The following is a 20,585-nucleotide window of genomic DNA, read 5'->3' as shown; positions in this document are numbered from 1 at the left end:
GTCCAATCCGCCAGGATAATTACCCGTATTGCCCTCTTCTTGTATACTGTTCTTTTGTTATACATAATTACCTGTATTGCCCTCTTCTTGTATACATATACTCTTCTTCTTCTTCTTTTTTTGTACAAAGGAAATTAGGAAAGTACCCATATACTTTTGTTATTCCATTAAAAAGCCAACAGGTCCAGTCCAATTCTCCATTGTCAAGGAGCTCAGTTTTTTTTCTTCGTGCCTGCCCCACGAATGAAAGTCGGAAAGGGAAGTTTAGAGTTTTTTTTTGTTTTTTTTTATTTTATCTGCGTTGAGTTTAGAGTTAGGTTGCGTTATTTTAAACTTAACTTAAAATGGGTTGGGTTGTCATTATTTGAATTTTTTTCGCATTTATTAATTTTACGCCAAACTTTTGTGGATTATTATTTCGTCTCGGCGAGAGAAATCGGAAAAGTAACTTACTTTTTCTTTTTGTCGTCGTTTATGTAAAATTGTGAGATTATTCTTTCACGTGTAAAAAAGGTCTAATTAAAAAAATACTACGTGGAAGATGGTTGTGTATTAGTAATTTTCTAGGACAAAGCTCCGTTCCGGAACGTAAAATAAGTACTTATTTTTTAAGAAGACAATTTCAAGCTAAAAAATAATGTGTTTACGCAAATAATTTTCCTATCAATATGGATCTTATTTAATAAATCTCATCAAGATCTATAATACGGTGCGAAAAAAATTAAAAAATTATTTTTTTATTTACATTATTTTTAAGTTTAAAAATAAAAAATAAACTGTTTATTTTTTAAGAAGGTTTCTGGAACGGGGCCTAGAATTGGCCTAAACTTTAACGTTTTAAGGAAACTTTAGCCCAAAGGGGGAAACTTTATTTACCGGCAATAAAAGAAACGATGCCGTACGGGGCTCCAGTTAATAAATAAGCTGGGCCCGCCCATTACCGCGCTCGCCTTTCAAATGGGTCGATTCAGGACAACGTTAAAAAAAAAAGAGGACAACGTTGTCCGAATTTTAGCTGAGCTGTAAACGCGCGTTCAGACTCCCTCAGTAATTACGCCTAATAAACGAGGGCACTCTCGGAATCTAACTTCATTTAACAGAGCGTTTAAAATTAAGTACTACGAGTGGTTTTCTTTAATTTTACTACTCCTTAATACTACAATTTTCTTCAATTAACCAAAAGCTTAATCACATATTGTCCCCTTGGACTATCACACATTTTCAAATTACCCCTAACCAACAAGGCCTTACACTTGACCACCCTAATCTTTGGCCACTTAACGACCGTAAAATATCATCGAATAAATTTTAAATATTAATTTTCTCCAAATACAACGAGAATATCGAGAATGATATACATAGGACTGTATATTTATCAAAACAAGGGACTAGACATTTGTATAATTTTTTATTGAACTCTATTTGATATCTTGATAGATGATGCAATGCTATAGAGATGATGTTAATGAAAATACAATAGAGGGATGGGGATGAATGAGAAAAGATGCCTCACGCAAAGATTTGGTCTTTGATTTTATTAGACATGTAAAGTTATATGCATATTATTTTGGGCATTTAAACGCAGTTTGAGCTACATTATGGGCTTTTTGATGGTTGTCGCAAGAATGAAAACTAATAAAGGGTCAAGTTGCAAGAATTATGTAGTTTAAGACGGTCAAGTGTCATAACTATTTTTAGTTAAGGAAGCAATTTGAAAAAGTGTAATAGTTCAGGGGGCAAGATGCAATTAAGCCTTAATTGAACAAGTGGCGAGCATGTGAATGAGGATACAATTAACTTTGACTACCGGCCTAAACACGGCAGAAGAAGGGGAGAAGAAAACACAAAGAAAAACCCAAAACAAGTAAAAACGCTGCCAGAAAAAGAAAAGAAAATCCTCCTAGATCTTTGGTTTTAGCAGAAGCTAAAAAGGGTTTCTTCAGTTTTCTTTCCATATCTCTTCCCACCGATTTCTCAGCCGAAAATCGGACTGTTGAAGGGTCCAAAAGCTTATTGCGGCTTCTGGGTTTTCTTGGGTGTTTTTGCTTCTTGAAGACGTTTTCTGAAAAGTAGAAGTTGTACCGAAGACAACCCAGGAGGAAAAAGTTCGTTTCGGTTGTTGGGTTTGATCTTGAACGGAGGTTCAAGAGAAGTGGGCCCAAGAAGAGGAAAGGAATTGCAAATTAGGAAAATCAGTGTGTACTTGGATCTCTGGTGGCTGAGCTGTTCTTGGCTTTGAAAGAATCGGAAGCCGAGGTTTCCGATTCGGATTAAGCCAATCAAGATGGTATGGGATTACAACGTTATACATTTTTGGTGGTGAATTTTTTTCAGTCTTGGTCTCGCCAATGTGCTTGAGTTGTTGTTATGTTTCTGTTTATTTCTGATCTGTTCTGATTGGATTAAAAAGACTTTGGAATTTGGGTTGTTTTAAGATTTGTAGTATGTCATGTACTAGTAGACAGTCCATACAAATATTGTAGTGTAGACTCAAATCTGATGATTGATTTACAAATGCAGCTTGTTATATTCACGAATTGTGACATGGTTTTGATGACTAGGTCAAACACTTGTAATGAACTACCTTAAATTCTAACAATGAGCAGCTCAAGCTAATTAGTTACGTGTTCCGCTCCCTTTCCCATTTGTTCATGGATTAAATAACCTCTTTTTGATCCCGGCTATGGTTGCAATGTCAAGCCACAAATAGTTGAAGAAACTAGCTTGTTATTCGTCTTAGATTTGTCACCTGTATTCTATGGGAAGTAAATAAAGCTATGCTTAAGAGACTTCAATGCAAGTTATTAATTGTTTTGTATTCTCATGTTATTTGTGCTCAAGTGTCAAAACCTCCCATTTTTCGTTTCTTGTTCTGTTCCACCTCCCTCCTGATCCTTTTACATCTCTAGAGTACAGGTCCTTAAACTGCTTCCATTGACGTGGTTTTGTTTACCTACTAATATGATGCATTCCTTTTGTTTATCTTGTGACTGATGCTTTGGCATCTCGTAGTCATCATGTTGTTTTGTTCCTCATTTTTCCGCGAAGTTTAATGGGTTATGGTTGGTTTAATTGCTGTGTCTCTTGGTTTTGTAGGCTAGCTCAGTCAGTTTAGGCAATGGATCTCTTGTTTGGGTGGAGGATCTTGATGCAGCTTGGATAGATGGGGAAATTGTTGAAGTCAAAGGTGAAGAGATCAGGGTTCTTTGTACTTCAGGGAAGACAGTAAGTGTTCTCCACCTCTTTTGTGTATGGACATCTATTGTTTAGAAATGCGCAACGTTCTGTTGTTTCCGCTTCCCTCTTTTTTGCTTGCTTGTTTGTTGGTTGATGTTAAGTTTTAAATTGCAGGTTGTTGTCAAGGCTTCTAATGTCTATCCCAAGGATTCTGAAGCACCACCATGTGGAGTTGATGATATGACAAAGCTGGCCTATTTGCACGAACCAGGAGTTCTACAAAATTTAAAATCCAGATATGATATAAATGAAATATATGTAAGTCTGCTTAATTTTTTTTGCATAACACTAGCATTTACTCCCAGATGGAGGCTAATTGACATAATGGTGTCCCCAGACGTACACAGGAAGTATTTTAATCGCTGTGAACCCTTTTAGAAGATTACCACATTTGTATGATAGCCATATGATGGCACAGTATAAGGGGGCAGCTTTTGGTGAACTGAGTCCGCATCCTTTTGCTGTTGCAGATGCTGCATACAGGTACTCTTAACACAATCTCTGCTTTCGACTATAAGTTGAAATGTTGAACCTCTTCAGTTCAGCTCGTGACGTAACTGATTATTTCTGTGGGTGCAGACAGATGATTAATGAGGGAATAAGTCAGTCAATTTTGGTTAGTGGTGAAAGTGGTGCTGGTAAAACAGAAAGCACGAAGCAGCTTATGCGCTATCTGGCTTACATGGGAGGAAGAGCTGCAGCTGAGGGAAGGACTGTTGAGCAGAAAGTCCTGGAGGTAATAATTCATTTTGTTCCGTGTATCCGACTAGCTGATTGGAGAATTTGAAAACTCAAATTTTCTATTATGCACTTCCCAGCATGAGTTTTTTTTCAGTTAGCCTATCACAATTTTCTTCTTGGTCTATTCCCACACCTTTGCAGTCCAATCCTGTTCTAGAAGCATTTGGTAATGCAAAAACCGTCAGAAACAATAACTCAAGGTGGGGAAGTCTTTTCAGTAAATTATCTTTTCAATTTCGGGCAAGCTTTGTCATATCTCTGTGTTCCTGTGTATGTCTTTATCTGCATGCTTTGAATATTGCAGTCGTTTTGGTAAGTTTGTGGAGATTCAATTTGACAAGAATGGAAGGATTTCTGGAGCTGCTATCAGAACTTATCTGCTTGAGAGATCTCGTGTTTGCCAAGTGTCTGATCCTGAGAGAAATTACCATTGTTTCTACATGCTTTGTGCTGCACCACCGGAGGTTAGAGATCTCTGCTTCAACAAGAGTTAATTCATGCCTTATATTCCACTGTGTCCGTAAAGTATTTCAGTTTCCAAATATACATGCATTTGTTTACCCCTGGTTCGACTTTTTGTTTTAGAGCAACTGCTTCTTTTTTTTTTATACAAAAACGCAATACAGAAAATCTGTAGCCATCCACAATGTTAAGGAATGCATTCTGATGATAATGTCTATATGACTATATCTATATCCCCTTCTTCTTCATCCCTTTCTTGTCTACTTTTTTGATATTCTGTTTAGAATATTTAGTATCCCAATGTTGGTCTCACATTGGTTAGAAGAAGTTTCAATGAAATATAATGGACCAGCCCTACTACTGAACAACTCGGGCTTAAGCACTTTGGGCCATGTCATTAGGCTCCCACAAATTATTGGGCCAGTAAAGGGTGGGTCGTTACAGAGTATAGCTGGGACTTTTGCTGAAATTCAGGGATGATTTTACATGTTGCCCTTGACATACTTATACCTAGTGAGTTTTTAGAGAGTCCTTGGAAGATTTTGAATCCTAAAAGTAATACAAATTTTTAAAAGCAAGGGGTACAGTAAGAAGACTCTGCTGAGAAGAGAGATGAAATTCAAGACCCATACTTCTCTATACAGAACATTTTGGTTGTGAACAAAAAATGGAAGAATCGCGTCCTTTTATAACTTGCAGCATGTGGGTCACTGGTTTTGGCTCTTGTAATTGTCTATATTTGTATTTTCTTATTTCAAGAGGAATTGTCCTTTTCTCTTCTGCCAGGATATTAAAAGATACAAAATGGCAAATCCAAGATCATTTCATTATCTAAATCAAACAAATTGCTACGAGTTAGATGGGATTGATGATGCTAAAGATTACATCGCAACAAGGAGTGCGATGGATGTCGTTGGAATAAGTCCTGAGGAGCAGGTATAGTTGTTGGAAGTTATTTCACACAACCAATGCAAATTGTTTTGTGTATTGAATAGACCGACTAAATTTTCTTGCGATTTCTTGTTCCTTTGCAGGATGGAATTTTTCGAGTTGTGGCTGCAATTCTGCATTTGGGAAATATTGATTTTGTGAAGGGGAAGGAAATGGACTCGTCTATGCCCAAAGATGAAAAATCTTGGTTCCATCTGAGAACTGCTGCAGAGTTGTTCATGTAAACGATTCACTTAATCTATGCATGCACACACACGAAAAGTGTATCCTCAAAACGCTATGTTTAAAATGTGAATTTCTAAGTGAAAGTTTTGTTCAGGTGTGATCCGAAAGCCTTAGAGGATTCCCTTTGCAAACGCGTAATTGTAACTCGCGATGAAACCATCACGAAATGGCTGGATCCAGAAGCAGCAGCTGTCAGTAGAGATGCATTGGCGAAAGTTGTTTACTCAAGGCTGTTTGACTGGTATGCTTAACTGTCAAGTTTGTTCGGAATTGACCTTGCACATGGTTTATGTAAAGTAGTAAATCTGGTTTTTAGTTTCTCTTCGTAAATGGCTGCTTGTTTCTGCAGGCTTGTGGATAAGATTAATTGTTCAATTGGTCAAGACCCAAACTCAAAGTCTCTAATTGGAGTGTTGGATATCTATGGATTTGAGAGTTTCAAGACAAACAGGTGCTTAACTGGTACGCCTTTGTTTTCATTGATGAACAGGAATTGAAAACTAACAGTGAAATGGGTAAAATTGTCATGTAAGGTGAAAGGAAATCGTACTTAAAGGGTAAGCGGTGGGGTCATGTTCTATCTTTTTATTCACAGATAAGCAGAAATGTTGAAGGCCTCCTGGTTGTCTGTAGACTGTAATAAAGAAGTCACTTATTTCTTATTTGCCAACAGTGTACACATATTACGCATTTGATGATTTTACGAGCCAAAGTTTCTGCGATTAGTTCATTTTAACATTTACAAACCCCAGATGGATGTGAGATTGAAAATGAATTTTCCCCAATTTCTTCTATCTTTGGCCGCTGATTGAGTTTATGCATAGGTTGAAGATTGTGACCTTCTAATGTGGAATAATTGAGCGTAAGAAGTTGTGGCCATCTGGTTCATGATAGTTTTCCCTTTGGATAATTATTAATGCATAACTCTATAGAAAGCGAGAATTGTTAAGCATGGCAGCTATATAGAACTCCAGAAACCAGAAAATCCAGATTTTGTTCACCTAAATGCTTTGCTGAAGCTGCGTGTTGGACCATTTCTCTCATGTTTTGCCTTTGTGGGCTTGTGCAGCTTTGAGCAATTTTGCATCAATTTAACAAATGAGAAGCTTCAGCAACACTTCAATCAGGTTTTTGTTGGCTTCATTTTAACAGTTTCTAAATATATGTGTTGGACGTCTTTATGATCTATGGGTATCTTGTTGGACAGCACGTTTTCAAAATGGAGCAAGAAGAATATACCAAAGAAGAAATTAATTGGAGCTACATCGAATTCATTGATAACCAAGACGTCTTAGACCTCATTGAAAAGGTCCGTGGTATCTGCCTCCTCTGAAGATTTTGATTGGCATCTCATAATTTTTTTTCCAGTCACGACTGTTTCCATTAGGGCATAAATTACTGCTTTTCATTCCATAGACAAGCATCCAAAATGCTATTGCCGTAAATAGACTTCCTTTTCTCCAATATGATTCCAGTGTTCCATCCATTATTTGTTCCTTCGTTTTCAGTTTTTATATGTACATCTTTATTCTCTAAGGTTTGCTATGTTCACTAAATTGATGGATTAAGTGCTACTGAATGGCATCAGTTAGATCTCACTTCATGAATGCAAGATGAGGTCGTGGAGAAAGTTGTGGGGAACTATAATCTTAAAAGTACATGAAAATCTGTATATTCTCATAGCAAGGTCCTGAGATAAAGGTTTATGGAGTTGAGTTGTGTAGTGAAATTGCGTAGAGTATTTTGTCGGAAAGCACAAAGTGGCCTGTACAAGAACTGTGTGCAAACATTTCATTCGTTTATGTATCTTTGTGTTCCCGTCCGGATGTCAGACAGGTATATTTTATGCAATCTTGATTGAGGAAAAGATACACCACAAATCCTGATTAAGAATTGGTTGACGAATTGGGAAGCAAAGTGGTCAATCTTGATGAATTCAATTTTCTTTCAAGCATAGTGGTTGTGTACTAGATGGGTTTCTTCCCCAAAATACTGATGCTTTTGAAGTGCTTATGGTGCGAATAATGTTTTTTGACGGTGCATATCTTTCCATGTTCTCATTTTATATTCAACTATTATAAGTCTGAATATTCACTCTTGAGCGTAGATATGAATTTTGTGGTTTAACCTTAAAGAGGTGTCATGGGCATTCATGCATGGTACTAGCGATTGGAAACTTATAGTGAAGATTAATAGAAAAAAACTAGGAGATTGGAATGACACCAATGCAGGTGACAGTAACGCAGAGATAGACAATGAAGTTTGAAAGTTTGTGACCATGCTTTTGGTTTAAGATAAAATGGGAAGGTTAAGAAGTACAATTTGAATCTACTAAATAATAATCCATCTGTCCCACAATATTGGTCCCTTTTGGGGTTTCCAACTTTTTTAAGGGGAAAGCATTAAATGCATGTCTCCTTTCAAAATGAGCATTGATTTCCACTACTACCCCTGGAGTCTCACTTAGCAGCTTATTTATGAAGGGTAAATTTTAGAAATCTACACTTTCTTAGTTGACTTTTCAAATAGGACTAATATTTTGGGACATCCCAAAATGGAATAGAGTACCAACATTATGGGACGGTGAGTACTTGTTATGATTTCTGTTTGCTTGTTGGTGTGGTGGACCAAAAGTGGAGAGAGACTTGATCATTCATGTGGACTTTCATCTTTAGGCTTCACTCAAGTGTTTCATTGTTTATGATTGTTTTTCGTTTGTGGTTCGTTGCTGGTAACTTCCTTTCGAATCTGGGTATTATGATTAGGCAGGTCATTTGATATTTTTTGCTTTTCTAAGATGTTATTTCTTTTTCTAATGTTCAGAAACCTGGTGGCATAATATCTCTTCTGGATGAAGCTTGGTAAGTGGTGTACTGCTGTAAGATTTTTCTTTGGTTTCACATAAGTAATGACTTAACTTCCATATAATTTATGTCATTTAACCATTACATGTTTACATTTGATGGTTCTCCTTGTGAGATTGATGACGGGGTTCGTTTTTCTTGCAGTATGTTCCCAAGATCAACTTATGAAACCTTTGCCAACAAGCTGTACCAGACATTCACAAACCACAAACGTTTCACTAAGCCAAAGTTATCACGGTCTGATTTCACTATTTGTCACTATGCTGGGGATGTAAGTCTATTTTTTTGCGTTATGATATATTCAGCTCTAGACTAGACACCTTTGAACAAGAATTGGCAACACCTTTTGAGATTAATTTGATGGATAAACATTTGAACTTATCCTTTAGGTTACCTACCAAACGGAATTGTTTCTGGACAAAAACAAAGATTATGTTATTGCCGAACATCAAGCGCTCCTGAATGATTCCAAATGTTCCTTCGTGTCGGGTTTGTTTCCACCTTCAACTGAGGAGTCCTCTAAGCAATCAAAGTTCTCTTCAATAGGTGCACGGTTCAAGGTCTGATGGCTCTCTTTCTCTCTTTGTGAATTGTCTATCTTTTTTGGTTTAACACGATGACTTAATGAAGTTCCTCTTGTACTTGTTGCAGCAACAATTACAAGCGTTGCTTGAAACTCTTAGTTCAAGTGAACCTCATTATATTCGGTGTGTGAAGCCCAATAATCTTCTTAAGCCAGCTATTTTTGAGAATAGCAATGTTCTACAACAACTACGCTGTGGGGTAAGGAGGGCTCCTTTTTACATGATTGTGTTGGGAATGAAGCTGTCGTCTCTCTCTCTCTCTCTCTCTCTCTCTCTCTCTCTCTCTCTCTTTATGTCAGTTGCTGGTATGTGTCTTCTTTTAGGGGGTCATGGAGGCAATCCGGATAAGTTGCGCGGGTTATCCTACAAGAAAACCTTTCCTTGAATTTGTAGATCGATTTGGTATCCTTGCACCTGAAGTTTTGGACGGAAGGTAGTTTGATTGGCTTTTGATAGTTTCTTTCTAGTATTTCTTAATCATATAAGATCTTTTGTCATTTGTATAATGTGTTGATGTAGATAAGTATACAGGTTTAGACAAACTGTTACCGTTCCTGATGAATATTACACTTAATTTATGATAGTACGGATGAGGTTGCTGCTTGCAAAAGGCTTCTTGAGAAAGTGGGAATGGAAGGGTATCAGGTAATGATATTTTTCATAATTTGGGCAAAATCTGGTTCTGAAACGGGTTTTTATTAGAACTTGCAGAGATGCAGTCAAATTTCAAATCTTATGCTCTTTCATGTTCTCTTGGTCACAAACCGATGCATGGGTTGTTGAGCATCTTTGTAGTGTCCTTTCAATTTTGCATCCATGCTAATTTGAGTTATGTAGTTGTCTATTAGTGCAGTGGTGGCTCCACGTTGAAGCTTGGGTATGCAATTGAACACCCTAGAAATTTTCTAGGGTACATTGAGTAGCATGTATTTTCATTCTACCCCTACTTTGAACACTCAACCAAACAAAGTTTGAACACTCATCAACTTGAGAGAGTCACAAATCAACTCAGATTTGAACACTTTCTTCGGCTTTAATTGGGCTCTTTGCAAGTGGGCGGTGAAATTGAACCACATGATTAATCGAGGTGCGCATAAGCTGACTAGACACCTGAGTTATCAAAAAATATTCACATTTGAACACATACTAATATTTCAGTCTGGTTAAACAGAGTTAGCGGGGATTATGATTTTTTGAACACCCTACCGAATATTTATAGAGCCGCCAATGTATTAGTGTGGTGGCTTCTATCTGTCAACTTTTTTGATGATTGTTAGGACCTACACTAGCCTACATCTACAGTGACTGGGAACTGGGATCACCCCCAACAGCTCCAGTGGGGCATGAATTCACAACCTCCACAATAGGAAAGTTGGGAGCACCTTAATGGAGCAAGGTTTGAACTCAAGACCTCCTGAAGGGAAGTCTGAGTTCTCACCACTTGGGCTTGCCCCAAGTGGTTTATCTGTCATTTCAATTCCTCAATTTTAAGGCCTTCTTTGCTGTAGAAAAATCCCTAGATAACTGTTTTTTCATAATGTTTAAGGTAGTGTTACGATAATCTTGCTTTAGGCATAACAATATTCATTTAGCTCCAGTTGCTATGTAACCTCAATCAATTAATGCAAACTCAGATATTGGGGTTTCTATGAGATAAAGAATTTTGCAGTAACTTTGTGCAAATAATGCCGAAGGTTGGGTCAACCCCCACCCACCCCCACCCACCCGCACACAATAATCCATTAAATCAATGCTAAGCTGGTGTACTTTCACTCTTAACTTTGAAGGGGTAGCAATACAGAATACTGTCAGTTGCAAATAAATTAGCTTGTGTACCTTCACTCTTAACTTTGAAGAGGTAGCAATACAGAATACTGCCAGTTGCAAATAAATTCCAGCATGTCTGCTTACCTGACCTTGAGTAGTAGTCACAGGCATTGCAATTTTCTGAAACAAAATTTTCCTTTTGTTGGTGTGTTTTGCTAAATCCTAGATTCTTTTAACATATTAGGCTTGTTTTTTGCAGATCGGTAAGACAAAGGTGTTTCTACGGGCTGGTCAGATGGCGGAACTGGATGCCAGAAGAACTGAGGTCTTAGGAAGATCAGCAAGCATTATTCAGAGGAAAATCCGTTCTTACATGGCCCGCAAAAGTTTCTTCTTGCTCCGTCTGTCTGCAATACGAATTCAATCAGTGTGCAGAGGTATTACAGTGTGTCAGATATGTCATTTCATCTAGACCTTTTAAGTTTTCTTATAGTCCTATCTGCTGGAATTTATAACTTATATTTCCTTTGTTTTCTCCTTTGGTTGATTGCAGGAGAACTTGCTCGTCAAGTTTATGAGAACATGAGGAGAGAAGCTTCTTGCCTGAGAATTCAAAGAGATTATCGTATGCATCTTGCAAGGAAAGTGTACAATGAGTTGTGCTACTCTGCTGTTTCTATTCAGACTGGTATGCGTGGGATGACTGCTCGTAATGAGCTTCGCTTCAGAAGGCAGACAAAGGCTGCTATTATTATTCAGGTGAACTTGAGAGTGTGGGAAAATCATTACTTATTACTAGTAATATAGTTTGTAGATCTGGCATGCATTTCCCTATTCACTAGCTCTGTTGAACTTCCTGTTTTATGTTGAATTTACAATGTCACTATTTATTACTCCAGAGTCACTGTCGCAAGTACTTGGCTTGGTTGCACTATATGAAATTGAAGAAAGCTGCAATCACCACACAGTGTGCATGGAGGGGAAAAGTTGCTAGAAGTGAACTGCGGAAGCTTAAGATGGTATTTTTTTTCGTGTCATCCCCCTTTGTTCTCTGTTTGATTTTTGGAAATGTTTTTTGACTGTCTATTGTGATTTTTTAAAACCTTTTTGAACTATCTTCACTACTTGCTGTAGGCCTGTAGCATCATAGGAACATATGACAGGAAAAAAACATGAATTTTGTGACCAATAATTCCTGTGTCTCTAGTTAGAGTTGAAAAGCAAGGTTGTTTCATGCAATCTGTAGTGAGACTCTAGATTTGTTGCCTCCAAAGGTACTCCTGCCTCTGTTTTTAAGACGACTGAATTTAGTTTTTTCATTATACCTATAGTTTCCCTGCAGATGTGCAGAGGTGAGTAAAGAGGACAAGAAATAGTGGCTGACATATTGCCTGCTTGTTACTGTTCTGTCTGTCTTGGATATTTCTCATGTAATTGATTCATTCCTCGTATGTAATACAGGCTGCAAGGGAAACCGGTGCTCTCCAAGCTGCCAAAAACAAACTTGAGAAGCAAGTTGAAGAACTAACATGGCGATTGCAGCTGGAGAAACGCATGAGAGTAAGTATTTCTGTTTTCATGATTATTGCACAGATGCAGCTGTTCCCTGTGAAGTTCTCTATCATTGTTTCCTATCTTATTTCCATGTGTTTGGTATCAAAGGATACCTTAAATAGACATTTCATGCCTCTGAAAGGTTGTTAAACGGGGATGAGGATGTTAAAAAGAATACGAGGGAGAGATAAAGTAAGGCGATTACCTGGTGGTACTGTTGTCAGTTTGAGGTTCTATTTAGAGAAGAACACAAATAATCCTCAAAAGACAAAGGATGAGAATGGATAGTCATTCGCCATGACTATGCTATTTGCTTCTTGGATTGTCATTGCGATGAATTCTGCTATGTTCCTGATATTTTTTTTCCCTTATAGTCACATTCATGCTTTACTTCTGTAGGCTGACGTGGAAGAAGCCAAAACCCAAGAAAATGCAAAATTGCAATCTGCTTTGCAAGAGATGCAACTCCAGTTCAAAGAAACTAAAGAAACTCTTATGAAGGAACGTGAGGCTTCCAAAAAGGCAGCGGAGCAAATCCCTGTCATACAGGAGGTTCCAGTCGTTGACCATTCATTGATGGATAAGATTACTGCTGAAAATGAGAAACTTAAGGTAAAGAGGCCAGATTGCAGCTTTTTTTGAGTTGTTATTTTGTGTACTAGTTTGATGACACTTACACTTTTGAGGTACGGGCATCATATTTTATGGTTTTGTTTGCCACTTTCTCGGGATTATGCAGGCCTTGGTTAGTTCCTTAGAGAAGAAAATCGATGAAACAGAGAAAAAATATGAGGAGACGAACAAACTTAGTGAGGAGAGATTGAAGCAGGCTTTGGAGGCAGAATCAAAGATAATTCATCTGAAGACTAATATGCAAAGGTGTGCGAGACACTAGTGTCTTTTAGAATAACTGTTGACGTCTTGATGACATTGGACTGTTCTGCATGCTCGCTGGTCATTTTTTCTTCAGTATGTTGTTGCATAATTGTTTTTATACATTCACAGGCTTGAAGAAAAAATGTTCGAGATGGAATCTGAGGGCCAAATTCTTCGGCAGCAATCTTTGCTTAGCACACCTGCTACACGCTCGTCAGCACTTCCACCAACTCCACCTACCAAAGTAAGTGTATGTGGTAGAAATGATAGGGATCTAGCAAAAATTTCTTGTAGATGTTTTTGATATCCTCTGTTGGCCCCCAGGTCCGCACCAAGGGGAAAAAAAGATCTCCGATCCATTCTTCTTTTTTAAATTAATCGTTTTTTTCAATGTTTACTTTTTGCAGAACTTGGAGAATGGTTACAATTCCAATGAAGAGAATAGAGCCAATGTAATATGTTCTTTCCCAAATTTTTGAGTTCCATTTTATCTCTGTATTCTTGCATTTGTGATTGTGGAAAAGATTTGTTTATGCAGGAACCACAAAGTGTCACACCTGCTAAGAAGTATGGAACAGAATCCGATAGCAAGTTTAGAAGATCCATCCTTGATCGTCAGCATGTATGTTCCGACCCAGATAGATATCTGCTTCATTTTTCATGTTTTTATTCTTATGTTTTGCCTTTGCTTTGTTGACTGACTTTGACATCTGCGGGCTTCAAAATTGCTGCAGGAGAGTGTTGATGCACTTATCAACTGCATTATGAAGGATGTTGGGTTCAGCCAAGGCAAGCCTGTTGCAGCATTTACCATTTACAAATGCCTTCTCCATTGGAAATCTTTTGAGGCGGAAAGGACTAGCGTGTTTGATCGTCTCATTCAGATGTTTGGTTCAGCTATTGAGGTAATTGGATCCCATTTTCTCTGGGTCTGGTTTTTAATGGATTTGATCATCGTAGCTACGTTATTACAATTAGTATCCATGTTGGCGGGTTGATATGGAAGATGATTATCTATTTCAACATTGGGGTTGACGATGGAATTGGAAACCAGTGTAAAGTGGTCCAAATGCCTCCGTAAGAAGAGGGAGGCGATCAGAGGAATGCATTAGCCACTGATATGGCTGGATATTGAGCTTATTAAAATCCAGCTATATGTAGATCTTTGTCCATATTTGGAACGAATTATAACTGATACTCTTTCTTGTTCACCTGTGCTCCTCTTACTAAAATTTAACATGGCTTAAGGAGGTTCTAAAGACAGAGTATAGGTATGCAGCGCTTGTATGTCGTGGTGGCAATCATGTCAGTGTATTCATCGTTGACTACCAATTTGGGTTGATCAATTTCTAGATTGGTTTGAGTTGTTCATCTCACATAGTGGTGTATAGGGCCTTTTTGTCTGCGGTCTTTTTTTTGTAGACGGCGGGCGGCATTCCCTTAATTCCTTCTTTCTAATATGATTTACTTATCAAAATAAATAAATTATTACAACAGTGACAGAACCCATGTAATCCCCAAATCAATGGGGGTATGAGCATGGAGGACTGAAGACATATATGCAAAAGGTGGCTTATACCTCCAAAAATTGAGGAACTCAAGGATATTACACCGTGAAACCATCCCCCCAAATCAAAGCCGGAAGGCATCAGAGAGGATAGGCCTAGAGACCCTATTTGATTTCTGTGCTCATTACCTTGTTTATTCAAAATCTAGAGCATTCGATTTGGGTTGATTAATGTTAAATTTTCATGGGGTATCAAAGGTGTTGTTGCTTCCAAATACATTATCTTCCATATTTTTCGTTATTTGCTGTTGTAATAACAATTTATTACCTGTTCAAAAGCTGAAGTATAACAAAAACTTACCTCATTACAGGATCAAGAGGACAATGAACACATGGCATACTGGCTATCAAATACCTCTTCATTGTTGTTTTTGCTCCAAAGTAGTTTAAAAGGTGCTGGTTCATCTGGGGCATCTTCACATCGAAAGCCACCTGCTCCTACGTCACTGTTTGGAAGGATGACAATGGTATAAATTTTTTCATCCTTTTCTGTTGCATTATATGATGTCAGTTGTGATGTGATTTACGATGACCGAGTTCTTATAGGTCTACTCATGCTGTGTAATATGATTTACTTGGTATGTCACAGGGATTTCGGTCTTCTCCCTCTTCTGCGAGTCTTGCTGCACCTCCACTTGAAATAGTACGCCAAGTTGATGCCAAATACCCAGCTCTGCTTTTCAAGCAACAGCTCACAGCTTATGTGGAGAAAATCTATGGAATCGTTCGAGACAACTTGAAGAAAGAGTTGGCATCACTGCTTTCCTTGTGTATTCAGGTATGTGGAACTTCAATTTGCATAAGCTACAACACCTCCGTCTCTGGAAAATTTGAATGTCCGTCTCTTGAAATTTGCAATTTTTTTGATGATAGCTGTTGGACAGCTGATACTAACTGTTGGAAGAACAACTTCTGTGTAACATTACACTAGACTTATTTATCAAAGATTTTTTCTCTGGATGTGTGGTAAGACTAGACGAGACAGGATTAGAAATGAAACGGTTCGTGAGATGGTAGGTGTAGCACCCATAGAAGAGAAGTTGAGGGAAAATACACTAAGGTGGTTTGGGCATGTCTACCATAGACTAGGAGATGCAGTAATTAAGAGAGTGGATAGGATAGCTTTGGGTAGCAATGCTACGGGGAGGGGTAGACCTAAATTGACATTAGATGCTGTGGTGCACAATGATATGAGTATAGTAGGTTTGTGTGAACAAGTGGCCCTTGACAGAGCTCAATGGAGGAAAAAGATTCATGTAGCCGACCCCAAGTGATTGGGACACAAGGCTCGGTTTGGTTTGGTTATATGTTTGTGCGTGCATGTGCGTGCGTGCGTGCGTGTATGAATGAATGTGCAAAGAAAATTAAACCTTGAGCTCTGTAGTTTTAGAACGTAGTGATAGGTGAGGTTCGGATTAGAGTGACCGACAAGCTATCTTTTCTCTGCTTCTAGTATTACGGAGAGGAAGAGGTCTTGCTTTGTGAACAGTTGATGGCAAACGAGCTCAACTCATAGCATTTTGCTAATATTGAACTCATTGAAGCAACTTAGACATAAATGGAATGCCACCTTCTTGATCAATGTGTCTACGTTGTTTATGTTTGAGTTAGTTTCCATTTTGGGCCCTACTCCATCGAAGTTTATGATTTGGTTTATTTTTTTGTTCACAAAATTGGAAGCTTCTCTGGAGACAGTTTTTTCCATCTCATGAGCATATGTCTGTAGAATCTCACCGTTTTCAAATCCGTTTTGTGTTTTCTGGAGGTTGACATTTTAGTGCTATAAATTATGACAAGACTGAGAGCTTTTCGGGCTTTAATTGAATGAAATTATGAATCTGGTCCATGGATCTCAGTTTCTCTCTGCCTCATTAAACCAATCACTCTAGTCTTCTACTTGTGCACAGTCTGCAACTGCTATGTTGATTGATAATGGTGACCGATGACCATGCCATAGTGCTGGGAATGTTATATTATTTGATTCGTGCATGCAGTAAATGATTGTTTCGTGTCGATCAGCCAATTAGAATATAAAGCAGAACAAATTTTCTGTTTACCAGTTAAGCTTGTACGTGGGCTCTGTAATTTATGATATTGACTCTTTAGGCACCAAGAACATCCAAGGGAAGTGCCCTAAGATCTGGGAGGTCCTTTGGCAAAGATTCCCCTGCAAATCACTGGCAGAGCATTATTGAATGTCTCAACTCGCTTCTCTGTACATTGAAAGAAAATTTTGTAAGGACCTTGCTTATACCATGTGTTAATTTTCTTCTCTTTTATATAAAATCCTAAAAATGCTTATGTGTTTGTTGGTTTTCAGGTTCCTCCGGTTCTTGTTCAAAAGATCTATAGTCAGACATTTTCGTATATTAATGTCCAACTCTTCAATAGGTAACTTAATGTTTTCTGTAGTGGAATTATTCGTCATCCTTCCGTGATGCTTTAGTGATGTATGCAAAATTCATCGTTTTTGCAGCCTTCTTCTACGTCGCGAGTGTTGTACTTTCAGCAATGGGGAATATGTCAAAGCTGGGTTGGCAGAATTGGAGCTTTGGTGCTGCCAGGCAAAAGATGAGGTACGTACTCTATCTATCAGGTATTCAGATCAATGCATAATTGCTTTCTGCATCTTTTTGCATTACTTAAGTCCCATTTGATTGGCCTAACTATTAAGGAATGGATTATAGTCCCACTAGACTAAAGTAAGAGAATTTCCAATACCACAATTCCAAGGTATTGTAATCCCACGACCATTTGTTGGATACAAATGCTGGTTATGCGGTCCTATAGGACATTTTATTGAAGCACGTCTAATCCGGTCCTTAACATCTTTGGTACAACTACTCGATTTTCTGTTTTTGGAGCCTGAAATGTCCTTGGATTGCAGTATGCAGGGTCAGCTTGGGATGAGCTTAAGCACATCAGACAAGCTGTTGGGTTCTTGGTATGTTCATCACATTTAAAGTTGAAGCGTTATTATCACTATAGTAACTCTTCTTTTCCGTCTGAGATAGTCGCAGTTTTCCTCCCACCGTTTCTTTTTTCTCTTCGAAATGATTCTTGTATTGTATGTCGCTCCTTCCCACAATGTAAGCACTGCATTATTAGCTCATTTTATCCTGCTCTTGTGCCACAGGTTATACATCAGAAGTATAGAATTTCCTACGATGAAATTACCAACGATCTTTGCCCTGTAAGTCTCAGTCCCTCCCTCTCACCACACATGAAAATGTGGAGATATTAAAAGAAGCAAAGCAATAGCATTAGAATTATAGAAAAAAAACCCGTGGGTGATTCTTCTTGATTTACTTGTTTACATAGAGTTCGCATTGGAACTTAATAACATGCAGTACCTGTATGAGCAGTTGCTTTTTGAAAAATGGGCATTTGTCGTTTAACTTGGTTTCTTGGTTTCTTCAGATTTTGAGTGTCCAGCAACTATATAGAATATGCACATTGTACTGGGATGACAACTATAACACTCGAAGTGTATCTCCAGATGTAAGTACTTCATGGAAAAATTCCTGTTCACCAGAAGTTCGTAGAGTTTGTCTTCTTCTCGGCTGAATATGGCCGCTAAGCAATTTGTTTGTTGAATCTGCACAGGTCATTTCAAGCATGAGGGTACTAATGACAGAAGACTCGAACAGTGCTGTCAGCAGTTCCTTTTTGTTGGATGACAATTCCAGGTAAAAGTTCATCCTCTTTTTACATAACCATTCCTTCTTATCAAACCAACAGTAGCTGAAACTGTTGCGAAATCTGGCCTACAGAAATCTAACCCACAGTTCTTTTCCTCTCTGCTTTGTTCTTGCTTGTTTCCTTTTTATTATCGTCGTACATTTACGTCATTGACAAAAATACAGACGTAATAGAATAACAAAACACTGACCAGTTGATGCTTCTGATGACAGCATTCCGTTTTCGGTTGACGACCTCTCAAAGTCATTGCAAGAGAAGGACTTTTCTGATGTCAAAGCCGCCACGGAACTTATTGAGAATCCTGCCTTCCAGTTTTTAGATGAGTGAGGCTCAGGAATTTCAAGCATGGTTTCTCCTATTCTGCTGTAATAGGCGCGCCGGTTAATTACAACTACTTGGAAAAGTACATGGTGTTTGTAAATCCATTTGTTTGTTATTTTAATTTTCCTCATAGTGTTTCTCTATTGATTCATTTTTCTCCACATCCCTGCCCATTTTGTAAAATTAGTTTTTGCATTTAGATTTGTACAATATCTATAGTAAAACTGGCAGAGGATTATATCTTTTCCATCATGGGGAACCTGGGGAAGTTCCTCTTTTTTCCCCTCTTTTTCTGGGAATTGTTTGATTCTTCTTCCAATAGGGGGCATCATTGTTTTTAGAGAGTTCAGGAGAAATTTTTTTCTACTCCTATGATAGTGATTTGGTGATCTTACAGTTTTGTTATCTTTTCAAGCAAACAGATCATATGAAACATGTATTTATTTGGTGATTGTGTTTTTGTACTCGGATCCCTCGTAATGGAATTTATCGATTGAACATGTTGATTAACAACCTTTGCCAGTGATTTTCATTCGCGTGTTTTTTTTTTTTTTGGATACGCCTTTTGGGTTCTTTAACAAGCTAAAATTTCAGGGAAAATTCTCAAAATTAAGTCATGATTTTCGTATGAGAAGTCATGAGTTTGAATCTCACTGGTTGGACTGATGATTCCGCTGGCTAAATTTGGGTTTAGGCTCCGTAATGAGCTTCTTAAACGTACTTGTAATGGGAGACTCTGTATCAACAAATCAGTCGGAACCTTGGACACCCTCATCAGAATGAAAAGAATAAAAAGGAAATCAGAGGGGACTACAACATCGCAGCTGTTATTTCTGGCGAATTTTTATTGTCTTTTTTTTATTTTTTATTTTTTTTCGGATCGTCTGAGTACTTTGTTGTATTTTCAGGACCAGTGAGTCCTTTCTAATGTTTTCATTTCCTCAGAAACACAATTAAATATCTAGTGCACCAATATTGACCTTGTCCCTATAACAAATGCCAAAAGGGCTAGTACCCCAATGGTATTTTTTGGTCCTTTTTTTGTGAGAGGCCAGGGTTCAAGCTCCGTCAGGAGCGTTTGTGGTTTAGGGCTATGGACAGTCCTTGGACTAACTTACTAACTACTCCCTTAACTCCGGCTGATGTAGACCGGTTGGCAAAAAAGGGAAAAAAAAGAAAGTCAATGAACAAGTGTGAACTTCTTGGGCAGTGAAGCCCGTGTGAAATCCACATGGGACTAACCTCGGTACCATCAAAGCAAAAGCTCATGCACCACTAGAGAGGTGTTCAGCTGGGTTTTGGGACCATAAGCCCATAAGATACTGGACCACCCTCGTTGTTCAAACCTGGACAACTGTGATGCTACATATCTGATCAATTCCGAGCCGTCTGATTGACCCGTCGGCTAAAACCCGTCGACAGAGGTTTCACAGCTGGCCCCAAGTAAGTCAAAATGTCGATTCAAAGCTTTACAAATGTGGTACCTCATGTGTGATCACTTCCCGACCATCCGATATGCTTACCGGATTAACACGGCCGACATAGGTCGCACATAGGGCGATTGTCAAAATATGGGTTTAGCATTCACACGAATAGGATATCTATCAGGAGTCAGGACCTAAAGCCGGCAGTGATTGATGACTCCGTGTTGCAGTTGCCAGATCACACTAAGCCATTGGAAGTGCACACGGATGCATCAGACTATGCCTCGTGGGTGTCGATTTGGGCCAATGT

The 20,585-nt window shown here is 38.3% G+C and overlaps 1 protein-coding gene across 2 annotated transcripts; it reads left to right on the top strand.

Annotated features, from left to right (window-relative positions):
* The first annotated feature begins 1,807 nt into the window (after positions 1 to 1,807).
* Positions 1,808 to 19,361, top strand: LOC131320710 (myosin-6-like). Of its 2 annotated transcripts, none has more exons than XM_058351521.1 (39): positions 1,808 to 2,287; positions 3,097 to 3,225; positions 3,352 to 3,495; positions 3,575 to 3,720; positions 3,817 to 3,973; positions 4,120 to 4,178; positions 4,283 to 4,442; positions 5,227 to 5,376; positions 5,475 to 5,611; positions 5,711 to 5,857; positions 5,966 to 6,067; positions 6,686 to 6,743; positions 6,824 to 6,925; positions 8,440 to 8,477; positions 8,625 to 8,751; positions 8,870 to 9,040; positions 9,132 to 9,263; positions 9,388 to 9,497; positions 9,649 to 9,709; positions 11,091 to 11,268; positions 11,385 to 11,590; positions 11,731 to 11,850; positions 12,293 to 12,391; positions 12,785 to 12,997; positions 13,125 to 13,264; positions 13,391 to 13,505; positions 13,669 to 13,713; positions 13,800 to 13,883; positions 13,996 to 14,166; positions 15,140 to 15,295; positions 15,418 to 15,606; positions 16,935 to 17,063; positions 17,149 to 17,219; positions 17,305 to 17,404; positions 17,716 to 17,772; positions 17,965 to 18,021; positions 18,249 to 18,329; positions 18,435 to 18,517; positions 18,743 to 19,361. In XM_058351521.1, the coding sequence occupies exons 1-39, from the start codon at positions 2,285 to 2,287 to the stop codon at positions 18,855 to 18,857; spliced, it is 4,542 nt and encodes a 1,513-aa protein (XP_058207504.1). In that variant the 5' UTR covers positions 1,808 to 2,284; the 3' UTR covers positions 18,858 to 19,361. The 2 variants fall into 2 exon arrangements, with proteins under 2 accessions (XP_058207504.1, XP_058207496.1); XM_058351513.1 differs by having other exon boundaries at positions 13,391 to 13,511.
* The last annotated feature ends 1,224 nt before the right edge of the window (positions 19,362 to 20,585 follow it).

Source organism: Rhododendron vialii, chromosome 1a (genome assembly GCF_030253575.1).
Source record: "Rhododendron vialii isolate Sample 1 chromosome 1a, ASM3025357v1".
NCBI classification, from domain to species: Eukaryota; Viridiplantae; Streptophyta; class Magnoliopsida; order Ericales; family Ericaceae; genus Rhododendron; species Rhododendron vialii.
Note: the sequence above shows the minus strand (reverse complement) of the source record. Positions and strands in the feature narration are given on the sequence as shown.

What these genes read in the sequence shown, in the direction of transcription:
- LOC131320710 (XM_058351513.1), top strand. An exon ending in TTTGTCACTATGCTGGGGAT is followed by an intron (nt 8,752 to 8,869) that starts GTAAGTCTATTT and finishes CTTATCCTTTAG; the next exon opens with GTTACCTACCAAACGGAATT. An exon ending in TACAACAACTACGCTGTGGG is followed by an intron (nt 9,264 to 9,387) that starts GTAAGGAGGGCT and finishes GTCTTCTTTTAG; the next exon opens with GGGGTCATGGAGGCAATCCG.